Source organism: Anguilla anguilla, chromosome 12, assembly GCF_013347855.1.
Source record: "Anguilla anguilla isolate fAngAng1 chromosome 12, fAngAng1.pri, whole genome shotgun sequence".
NCBI classification, from domain to species: Eukaryota; Metazoa; Chordata; class Actinopteri; order Anguilliformes; family Anguillidae; genus Anguilla; species Anguilla anguilla.
In genome coordinates this window covers 17,838,820-17,851,268 of record NC_049212.1, presented here as the reverse complement: position 1 = coordinate 17,851,268, position 12,449 = coordinate 17,838,820, and the positions used below count along the sequence as shown (strand labels likewise).

Genomic DNA, 12,449 nt, shown 5'->3' with positions numbered 1-12,449 from the left:
AGCGTGCGTGTGCGTATGTGTGTGTGTGTGTGTGTGTGCGTGAGCGCGTACGTGTGTGTGTGTGTGTGAGCGCGTACGTGTGTGTGCGTGTGTGTGCGTGTGTGTGCGTGTGTGTGTGTGTGAGCGCGTACGTGTGTGTGCGTGTGTGTGTGTGTGTGTGTGTGTGAGCGTGGGAGCGTGCGTGTGCGTATGTGTGTGTGTGTGTGTGTGAGCGCGTACGTGTGTGTGCGTGTGTGTGTGAGCGCGTACGTGTGTGTGCGTGTGCGTGCGTTTGTGTGTGTGTGTACGTGTGTGAGCGTGTGTGAGCGTGTGTGTGTGCGTATGTGTGTGTGTGTGTGTGTGTGTGTGTGTGGGAGCGTGTGTGTGTGTGTGTGTGTGTGTGTGCGCGTGAGCGTGTGTGTGTGTGTGTGTGTGTGTGTGTGTGGGAGCGTGTGTGTGTGTGTGTGTGTGTGTGCGTGTGTGTGTGGGAGCGTGTGTGTGTGTGTGTGTGTGTGCGCGCGTGAGCGTGTGTGTGCGTGTGTGTGTGTGTGAGCGCGTACGTGTGTGAGCGTGTGTGTGTGTGTGTGTGTGTGTGTGTGTGTACCCAAGTGTGAGCGCGTACGTGTGTGTACGTGTGTGTGTGTGTGGGAGCGTGCCTTTCTGCTTCCGTACCTCTTTGCCCAGAGGCATGCCGCTGCCCAGGGCGCAGGTCAGACCGATCACTTTGGCCACAAAGGTTTTGAAGGTGAGGTATTCTTTAAGCACCACGCCCCGGAGAATGGTCTTCATCTCCGGGATTCCCGAACCTGAGGAAGAGGAGAGAGACTGCGTTTTTCCCTCAGAGAAACTTTCCGGGGGACTCTCGAGCGCAGACCGTGTTCACGTGCGCCCGTCTGCGTCCGTGCGTGCAGTGTGCTTGCGCTCGCTCGCGCCGCTCACCCACGGCCTGCGGGGCCAGGATCTGCGTGAACCCGGCGGAGAAGGTGATGAGGACCACGGGGTAGGTGACCCAGGCCAGGTACTGCAGGAGCACGTTGCTGTCCAAGCCGCCGTGCATCCACTTCTGCGCTGTAGAGACACACAGAACGCAACGCAATACAGTGAGCCCATCTGTCAGCCAAAGCGAGCGTGCGGCACTGAGCACTGCCGTCTGGACGCTGCCCAGCACTCCACTCCACTTAGAAGAAAGTGAGAAAGGGAGAGCGAGTGATGGCAACACGAGAAGCACAAACTTTTCATCACGGCCACACGGAGAAGCTCGCCCGACCCAGACCCTGGCAGTGCCCGTATCGTGCCCCCAGCGGGGCTCCCAGGTACAGGTCAGCCCTCGGGCTGGCAGAGAGACAGAGCCGAGGGACTGGCACCAAACACAGCAGCACAGACACGCCTGTGGGCCTCGCCACACACACAGCTGCTTTCCCCAGAGTGAATAACGACACTGCTGGCTCAACAATAGGTGAACAATGTGTCTGAATCTGGCTGTGCAAGACCCCCCTTTCTCCCTCTCCTCTCCTCTCCTCTCTTCCCTCCCTCCCTCCCCATGCATGCGGATGAGGTCTTGGGTTCGCTTTCCACAGGGTTCCAGGATTAGAACACCCAGGTAGGACGTTGATTGACCAGATAAATGACACTGCTGATGCAAATACACATCAGCACCCATACAAAAGCGCCCATATAAAACCCTGCAGTCCTGCTACAGCATATGCCACAAACATGACCACACAAACGCTTCCACACACGTGTATGCACACATGCACTGACTGCATCTCTCTATCTCTCTCTCACACGCAATTACACACACATCCGCACATATACACAGGCACACACACGCACACACACACACATACACATACCTACGCATACAGACAAACACAGACACAAACATGCAAACCCCCCCCCACCCCAGAAACACACACGCCTGTCTTCACGAGCAGGACATTAACCTGTCACTCATGCTGTGAGGAGAGCCTGTCAGCCTTCATTGGCTGAATGATTTAATCTGACATCTCGCTGCAGCTAAAAAAGGCATTATGCCAAAAACCTAATCAGCCGGGACATAGGCAAATGCACAGTCTATATATGGGGGGGGGGGGGGGGGGGGTCACGACTCGGGCACTCCCCATCAGTCATCAGGGGCCTTTTACAGAAGGTGCCAATAAAAAATAAAAACACTGAGCAGTCCACTACCACAGCCTACCAATACATGCAATCTGACAATCTGAACAGTGTAAGGCACACAGAGATGGAAAACTACCAGAGGATGCTACAATGTGTCATCGCCTGAGTGTTTTGAGTACTTCTGCAGTTCAATTCTACTATTGATTGACATACCCTATGAAATCATTTTCAGCTAAATAACATGCACTTTTCCATTGGCATATTGATGGGAGCTCACACTGAGGCCTTCTATACCCCCGCCTCCCCAACCCCCCCGCCCCCCCACCCCCCACCCCCACCAACAGCAGGAGGGTACCTACTGCCCCAACCCACGCCCTACCAATTCGTGCCACTCTACCATTCACATCCTGGTCTTTCTCAAATGCCAACTGCCACTCCAGCAAGAAAGAGCTGTCATTATCCCCTCCTCAATTATACAGTCTGAAGCAATTCGCAGTGAATTACACCCGGAACAACAGCAAAAACAGCAGTGACTCACAGCCCACAATTAAAAGCCATTCTGTCTCCTAAAGTCACTGCAGTGGCAAAAGTTCTTTCTTCCCCAGCAGAGAAGCCAAGCATGTTTGAGCGAGACCCCGCCTCCGTCCCACTCCGGGGGGGCACGTCAGGGGATGCCGAAACTACGGAAGCAGGGAGAGTGTAGCCTGGAGCAGTGATTATGGGAGGCTCGTTAATAATGGAGAGAGATGTTTCCTCCAGGGCTGCATTAGCAATACAGGCCTCTCATTCAGACCGGCCTGCACATCAGCTCCACACACACACATATACATACACAGACAAACGTGCACACACACACACACATATACATACACAGACAAACATGCACACACACACACACACATACATACACAGACAAACATGCACACACACACACACACATACATACACAGACAAACATGCACACACACACACACATATACATACACAGACACACATGCACACACACACACACACATACATACACAGACAAACATGCACACACACACACACACACATACATACACAGACAAACATGCACACACACACACACATATACATACACAGACAAACATGCACACACACACACATATACATACATACACAGACACACATGCACACACACACACACACATATACATACACAGACACACATGCACACACACATATACATACACAGACAAACATGCACACACACACACATATACATACACAGACAAACATGCACACACACACACATATACATACACAGACAAACATGCACACACAGACACATATACATACACAGACAAACATGCACACACACACATATATACATACACAGACAAACATGCACACTCACACATATATACATACACACACATACAGTACTGTGCAAAAGTCTTAGGCACCTGTAAAAAAAAAAATGCTGTACAGCTAAGATGCTTTCAAAAATAATGAAATGAAAGGTTATAAATATCGAAAAAATAATATAAAGAGCAGTAAATAGTTAAAAACTAAATAAAATCAATGTTTGGTGAGACCACCCTTCGTCTTTAAAACTACATCAATTCTCTTAGGTACACTGTCTTGCAGTTTTATAAGAAAATCGGCTGGTAGGTTGTTCCAAGCATTTTGGAGAACTTGCCACAGTTCTTCTGCAGATTTTGGCTGTTTCGCTTGCTTCTGGCTCTCCAGGTAATCCCAGAGACCCTTGATCAAGTTTTTATCTGAAAAGTAGTCTATTACTTAAAATATTACTTTATTTAACAAAATACAAAAATGTATCTGTAAAATTTCATTTTTTTGGAAAATTCGTGTTTGTAAATCTCAAGTTTGCTCTTTTCTACTGACACACTAATGCAGAAAACAAAAAATAAACATCTAAGGCCAAATATATGCTATATATTATATTTAAAAATCTAGGGTGCCTAAGACGTTTGTACAGTACTGTATACATACACACATATACTCACACATATACATACACACACAAACATGCACACACACACACACACACACATACATGCACACAGACACACACACACATATACTCACACGTGCACACATATACATACACACACAAACATGCACACACACACACACACACACACACACACATACATACATATAGACACACACAAACTCACAGTCCAGTATCAATTACTGACAAACACACATGCTCTCACACTTATTTACTCATATTACATTACATTACATTATAGGCATTTAGCTGACGCTCTTATCCAGAGCGACTCATATACAGATAATACACGCAACAGAATGCCTGTTCTTCTCAGACACACACTCACTTCAGAAAACCGAAACACAGATTTCACTCCGAGTAAACAAGTGAGGAAGAAACACGTGACTCATGCACCCCCCTCCCCAGTCTGGCAGTGCACCTGGTCCAAGGCACAGCCAGTGGGAATGAAGCTCAGTACTACAGAGCACAAAAAGTTTCTCAGTTACCATCACTCACACAAAACTTTTAATGAGCATCTCAGGACAGTGGATCCTATGACACCTCCCCCCCCCCCCTTCCTTCTTTTCTCCAAAGCCGGGGGCCAGGCCCCCTCCAGATCTGCCCCTGTGAAAAAAGACCTTCCCCGAGTACCAGCCCCATTCTGAACTGAGAAGTCCTGTACTGCTGCTAATCAGCACTGAGAAGAGGAAAACAATGCCTTCACCACCTCTACAGCTGCCAAGACTCCTTCCCTCTGAGCTGCTTGGTTTCATTTGACTTCTCTCTCTTTCTTCATCGCCTTTTCTCCTCTCCTCCCCCCCATCCCTCTTCACTCCCCAGCTCACCTTGCAGGCAGATGGCGATGGCAAAATCAACCACCCAGCTGACTAGCGCCATGAACAGGCCCAGGAGGATTAGGAAGATCCAGTCTTCACCCACACGCGAGATGAGGAACTTCTGACAGCGAACTGTGCAGACTGCAGGAAGAAAGATGGGAGGAAACTATTAGAACTTCTGTACAACTTCCCACTGTATCAGAAACAACATTACCCAAAATCCAACGGGGGTCCAAGCCCTGCCCCACATGGGTTTTTCAAAAATAGCCTAATGTACTGATGGACTAAGCATATAACCCTCTGCCCCACCCCCACCACGCCCCTTCCCCTGGGTCTGTTTCAACATACCAAACCCTTTTTACCCATGATTCACTCAAGGTCCCGCATTGTGCTCTATCAACATGTCACCTTATCCACAACAGGCCCGTGTTCCCAAAACCTGGAGGAGGGGCAGTTGCACCAACAGGAGGAAAGATCAGGTGGGCTGCAAACCCACTTATAATTAAAGCTCACTTTAGGACCATCTGATCCCAAGATGGGCAAAACACAGAGGACCCAATGGTGCGGTGGACCAAGCAACAAACACTAAGGCCCCAGAGCATTACCAGTACCTGTAAGAGTGACTGACACAAAGTAAGAGAAGAGAACTGCGGGAGTCCACAGTCTCTACGGCAACGTGTGCAAGGCTATGGGGCAGTGAGCATGACAAGGCTCCTCTGTAATTATCCCTGGTGAGAGTCATTCTCACTCTGCAGCCCACCCTGGGAGAGTGGGCGACAGAGAGGGAACGGAAGCAGAGAGCGATGGAGGAGCAGAGCCATACAGGAGGGTGGAGACTGAGCTGCAGGATGGAGGAGATGGAGATGTAGAAGATCCTAAAGGTACAGATGGAGATTACTGTACGCTGGAATACACTGCACGGTTTCTGCAGACTCCTGAGCTAGCTGGCTCTATGGAGTCGATCCGGTGGAGATAAACAATACAGTTGGGTTGGTTATGAGGGGGAGGGGCAAGGAGGAGGAGTGAGTGATTTCTTTTCCTCCCTCCATCTCTCCATCTCGCAGGGCTCATATGAACCGCGCAGAAACACGATCCCTCTGACCTCAGAGCAGAAGAGGAGACAGGAGCAGTCATGCGTGTCATCAGTCTTAAATGCAGCACTCCTCTCTCAACACCCAACTAAAGGGAGAATCAATGTTTAATGAGTCCTTTAGATATTTGACAGGTGTGTGTGTGTGTGTCTCTGTCTGTCTGTCTGTGAATGTGTGTGTGTGTGTGTGTGTGTGAGTATGCCATCTGTAAATGGTAGACACTACTCTGCTAGCGGATCGTGTGCAAACAGATAAATCACTGCTGATGTAATCAAAACCACTTTAGCAATCTCCCCCAGCGCGACTCTTCTCCATTTCTTTTCTTTTTTCATGAAGTGCACCTTACCCGCCCCCGCCCCTCAGGAGTGATGGAGAGCTGCCATGGCGACGCACGGAAATGAGAAGAGAACTTTTCAGATTCACAGTCCTAGCAGTTCAACAGGTGAGCTTTTCTTTCACAGCACTCTCCTCCCCTCCTCCTTTTCACTGACCCCCACCCCCCCCCCCAAACCCCACACCCCACACCCCACCCCCCGGCTCCCATCTACCACCTGAGGGGAACACAGTCCATTATAATCCGATGGCATTAGCTTTACTCAAGGCTGTGGGGATGTGAGTCAGTCAGTCTTATTTTGGGGAGGACCGCTCCGGAGCGCGGCTGGGCTCGGCCCGGTCCCCCAAACTGCACACCCTTCCCTGCAGAGCTGTCTGCGGACGCTCCCAAAATCCTGCTCACAGCCTTTTCATTACAACCAGTTCTGACATAAGCCCGTCCAGCTTTCACTGAGCCACCAACCGCAAGCGCAACAATTACCTGCCAACAAATCCCCACAGAAAACAGACTGAGGGGGACCAAGAGAAAAAAAAGGGATGAAAGGAGGGGGGGGAGGGTTGGGAAGGAGTGAGAGAGAGAGAGAGAGAGGTGGCAAAAAGGATGCAGGCTAGACATAAACGGATGGACATCATGCTCTAGGCAGGTTCCAGCTAGCGAGTCTCATGAGTGCAGAGGTGAATAATTTAGCACTGGAAGCCCACAGGCTAATGAAGACATCAAATCTGTCATGTCTAAAGTGTCCAAACATTTTTCCTCCTCCTTTTTTTTCCTTTAAGATGATAAAAGGGAAGTTCCCACTCAGATAGGCCTGTCAACAGATGACTAAGTGATGGATTTTTAATCGCTCTCCTCCTCTCCAGTTTTGCACCCCTGGCCCGTTCAATTCCTCTCCTTGTTGAAAAGCAGATCTCTCGTCCTTGGTATCAGAACCAGGGGTCCCATTCATCAAACCTGCATAAGCACAAGTTCCGTCCGAGAATGGGCCATTCATCAAAAAGACAGTCCATAGGAGTCCCCCTCACACACACACACACACACACACCAAAAAACCTCTTTCTTCTCCACATTCATTTTTTTAAAATAAAAAAATAATACATTTAAAATCGCAATACCGATAAAAATGCGGCTCAATCATCCGTTTTATTTAAGTGAATACAACACTCAAACGTCAGGCAACCTTTTCCACGCAGTCAAAAAAAGCAGCTGGACTGCAGATGGAATCAGAGGCAGAGACACACAAGAGGAAGCACAGGCCAGACAAACACTTCTTTTGGGCCTGTTTCCTGATATAGGCAGGGAGGAGTGATACCTGGCACGCAGGAGTAGTCACGCTGGCGTATCGCACCAAACGCTCGCTCCAATTAGCACCTGTCCCGCCGCCGCCACCATCACACGCTTACATAAGCAGTGACACATACGTGCGTCCGTGTGTGCCATACACGTACGTGCTCGCTGGAGCACGCTCGCACGCACGCTTGCTCGCTCAGCCTCCTTATGCTCCTGTATTTCTGGCCAATTCGGAACATGATTCGGGACGTGTGCGTTCTCCTTCCCCGCGCCGGCGTTATTGGCCGCGATCAGATAAGACGCGGGCAAGCGGGAGGGGCATCCCGGCTCTTCTGATCCCATCACAATAGCAATCATCACGAGCAGAACGTGCGCTCGCGTGCGCGTGCGGGCAGTATTTTTGTGTAAGAGTCTGCGTGGGGAACATTTTCAGCTCTGCTTGTGTGTGTGTGTGTGTCTTTGATGGGAAAGCATGACAGTGCAACAGAAAGTGACCAAAATCAGGTCATAGTAAAGCATATGTGTGTGTGTGTGTGTGTGTGTGTGTGTGTTTGCATGTCTGCGTATGCGCATGCGTGTGTGCATATGCGCGTGCGTGTGTTTGTTTGTGTGTGTGTGTGTGTGTGTCTGTGCGTGTGTGCGCATGCGTGTGTTTGTGTGTGCGTGTGTGTGTGTGTGTGTCAGAGTGAATGTGGAGCTGCAATTGCATCCATTTGCTCCCACCCACTGACCAGCTGCTCTCTGAGAGCAACTTCCTTTCACTGTGGACACCAGCCTGTCCTCTCCCTCCATCCTTCCTATTTCTCTCTCTTTACATTCATTAATCTCTCCCCTATACCTAACTGTAACCCAACTCTCCCCACTAGATTTTTAAGCATTTAAAAATTGAGGCTGAATTACAAATTAATATTTTGGGAGGGCTCTGTTTTGACAATGGTATTTTTACATTTGCACATTATGTGACACCAAATAGCGGAGGCATGTGTACATAGACTAAGTGCGCTCCAGTTTTTCAGTGAATGAGGCTATAACGTCAGTTAAATTTAGTAAAATTGCACAAACAACAAGCCAATTTGGATAATTTTCTTTGTGTAATAAAACAGACAATGTGAAAATGATTAATTAAGCTATATTCGTGGTTTCACTTGGATGAAAGGCACCAATATGGCCTTTTGCTGGCGGCAAGGTTTGGCAGTGGGACCATAGCTTGGCAGTCCCAGCTCCAGCCTAAGCCTTTGTCTTCAAAATGCCTAAGGAACTGGGCATTAGCCTAATAGAACAGCTTCATTTTTGTGGACTCTTAAAAGGCAAAATACCAACACCACATAGCTCAATTTGACTTTTAATCCATTTAATTTTGTTCAGTATAATATAATGTTCTGTTTTGTTCCATGTTGATAGCTGGTGTGTTTATTACCGTAAAAGCACTAAAAAGAAAAACAGTGAGGTGGAAAAGCAGTATATAATGTCATGACTGATGACCAACATTACTGTTTTTTTGGTCAGGTCAGCCTTTGGAATTTCTTGCCCAAAACTCCACGCACATGCTCTCACCCTCTCCATCATTCTTCAATTCCTAGATGGCAACAGAAACAGTTTGATAAATCAGCAAACAAACAGAAAGTCTACAGGCAGCTATGTGTGCAGAATATTATATGTACTCTCCTGCACTGTGGAAAACACTCAGTTGACATCAGTTTAGGGATTGGACAGGCAAGGCTTTTAGAGGGGAATGGCTGTGAGCTTGGGGACCAGCTGGGGTGGGGGGGGATTGGGCTGTGTTTTCTTCTCAGCCTTTTGGGGACTGTTACGAGAGGCCTAGATGAGCAAGGTGAAGGTCCTTTTTTTTTTTTTAGCTAGAATCATAATTCACTTTTCTCTTTATGGAACTGAATGCTCCCCCCCCCACCCCCCACCCCCCTTGTCTCCTTTCTTTCTCTACATGTCCTTCCCTCTCACTCCCCCACCCCCCCCCCCCCCCCCCCCATTTCTCTCCCTCTGATTGTTTCACTCCCCTCCGCTCTCACAAAAAGCACGCTGATGCCATCAGCGCCTAATTGAGGTTGCCATGGATACAGAATGCGTCCTTTCACAGGTAATATGTGAGTGAGTGTGTTTGAGAGAGAGAGAGAGAGAGAGGGAGAGATGTGCCTTTCTCCTCTGGGGAAGGATCAGCAATAGGGTCTCAGTAATGGGTTTATTAGTCTCCTGCCCCTACCTTTCAACTTCACCCTGACTAATCCTTCCAGGGAACTGCCTATCACGGCAAAAGACAAAATGAAGACCAAAGAGACCCTAGAGTCAGCCAGGTACATGCATGCAGAATTAGACAGGTGGACGAGGGTTCATTAGGATGAAGGTTATCAGAGCGCTCTCACTCTCTCCCTCCCTCCCTCTCTCTCTCTCTCTCTCTAAGAGCCATACTACACTGTGGAGGGGTGCACAGAGGTCTGTTGTTTTGCCTGATGTCTGTTCTAATGTCTGGGTCTGAACAGGGCTTGTTCCACATCGCCCTCAGCTGACATACTTTGTTACTGCACCCTGTCGTGGCCTGAAAAGACAGTATCACGGACAGCACAGTTTTTGAGGGAATCAAACTGCATGAACAGTATTACATGTAGAAACATACAGACAGACAGACAGACAGACAGACAGACAGACAGACAGACACACACACACACACACACACACACACACACACACACACACACACACACACACACACACACACACACACACAAATACACACACACACACATATACACACACATACACACACACACACACACACACACACACACACACACACACACACACACACACACAAATACACACACACACACACACACACACACACACACACACACACACACACACACACACACACGAGCGCTGCACAGAGGCCCAGTCCCCATGTCTCTCTCCTCTGCACATGAAAGAATCCATCAGTGTCGTGTCATGGTTTGGGGGAGGGCGACTGAAGACGTGCATTTCCCTCAACAGGCACCACATGTCGACATCTGGTGTAATCCCATTTCCCTCTGAACAGCTATCAAGGTCTAATCCATTTACATTAATTTGTGTGTGCTTATGTGTTTCCATCCATGTGCAAGAATGTAGTATATTAATGGTGTAGGTAGACTGAGATTGAGAGAGAGAGGGATAGAGAAAGCAAGCGAGAGAGAGAGAGAGAGAGAGAGAGTCCTACAGAGAATATGACCCTTCAGCTCTTTCCTCTTCTCTTTGGAGTTCACTGCAACTGGCAAAGGCACAGACACACTTGCGTAAGAGTGTATACGTATTTTTGTGGCTGTGTGCCTATCCACAGACTCCAGCCACGTGGAAACCAATTCAAACATGAAGATGGTGTTATGAAATTCAGACTCTTTCTGAAGTACAGGCAAAACCAAAAGAATAACAGTTTCACACCTGGCCTGCCCTCATTCTTAATGCATGAATGCGGGTGTAAACATAATGCTTATGTAAATCTATGTAAACTGCCTAATGTAAATTCAATGTAAACCTGATGCTTGTGTACAAGGTGTACAGTGTGTCCTTGTATGCTAATTACACTCCTAATAGCTCAGCCAGGGTGATCAAACTTCCACTGTTCTCTGTTCACACAAGCTCTGGATTCATGATTTGAGGGTTTCAGGGGTCTGAATTACTGGTAGACCTGGGTACGTGAGCCACATAGACAGGTAAAATGAACGCTGCTCCTGAGTTTCGCTGTGAACTGAGGGGAGACTCCATCAAGTCTTTAAATCCTAATGAGAGCCTGCAGAGCTGAAGCGCTGTGTGTAAACCGAAATCTGCACAGCTGTTAACGCAACAGCCTGGATAATAGGAGCAGTGCTCGTATTACAGAAGGAGCTCAGCAATCAGAATCACTGCTTAAACAGCGTGTTCACAGACTGTAGGGGTTTGTCTCGAGGCTATGCTCAGGAGGTAGGCTCACCCTCTACACTCAAAGATCGTGGTCCTGAGCTAAACTCAACTTGCGGGCTATATTAATGAGGCGAACTGATATAATGCATTATGTGGGCTCCCACAATGCATTGCAAGAGTATGCTGTTGCCTGAGGTATCGACACAGCCATGAGCTCACACAGAGGCCTCCCTGAATGGAGAACACACAAAGGATGGCCAAGCCAGGCCGCGCCTCAGAGTGAAAGGCATTTCATTAACCTTCAGCGACAGAATTCATCAGCTAATGGCCCCACCATCCACATTTAACTCGCTGGGACCATGCTACAAAGAGAGCCCAGCACAGCAGGCTATAACTAGCAATCTGCAGTACCAACACCCGCCCCCCCCCCAAACCTGAACCGTCTTGGACAGGAGCTGAGGATGACAGTGATGCTTCCTGGTCCCCTAATGGGTCTGTTTTTTATTTGTTTGTTTGCTTTTTTTTCCACTGAAGGGCACCTGAAAATCCATCTGGCTGAGCCACAGCATGGCGATAGAGGGGTGGAGAGGTACTGTTCCTAAAACTCTCATTAATATCCATCTCTTTCAGCCCTGACTCAGACCAACTCTCCCCATTTAGCAAAGGGGACAGAGTGGATGCCCATCTCTCTCAGTTCAAAGGGCTGCTACCTCCAGTCTGCCAAGGCAAGGACACCCTAATGCTGCACCAGAAACAAAGCAGAACAGACCTGTGTGGCCATTCCTGTGTGCGCGTGCGTCTGTGTGTCTCTGTATGCGTGCGTTCACATGCACAAACACACACCCGCCCACGCAAAAGCGTAAATTAGATAAACATGCCAATCTCTCTGAATCCGTACAGCTGCAGCCCCTGACCCTCTCACCCACGCACTCCCA

At 48.6% G+C, this 12,449-nt stretch overlaps 1 protein-coding gene across 7 annotated transcripts in view; it reads right to left on the bottom strand.

Annotated features, from left to right (window-relative positions):
* The window catches only part of clcn2c (chloride channel 2c), a 122,372-nt gene that overhangs the window by 42,939 nt on the left and 66,984 nt on the right, over positions 1-12,449 (bottom strand). For all 7 annotated transcript variants that reach the window (XM_035385563.1, XM_035385561.1, XM_035385565.1 and 4 more), the window contains 3 exons: positions 4,924-5,055; positions 919-1,047; positions 652-785 (listed from right to left, as the gene is read on the bottom strand). In XM_035385563.1, the coding sequence (XP_035241454.1) occupies positions 652-785; positions 919-1,047; positions 4,924-5,055 (395 nt within the window). The remainder of the gene's footprint in view (positions 1-651; positions 786-918; positions 1,048-4,923; positions 5,056-12,449) is intronic.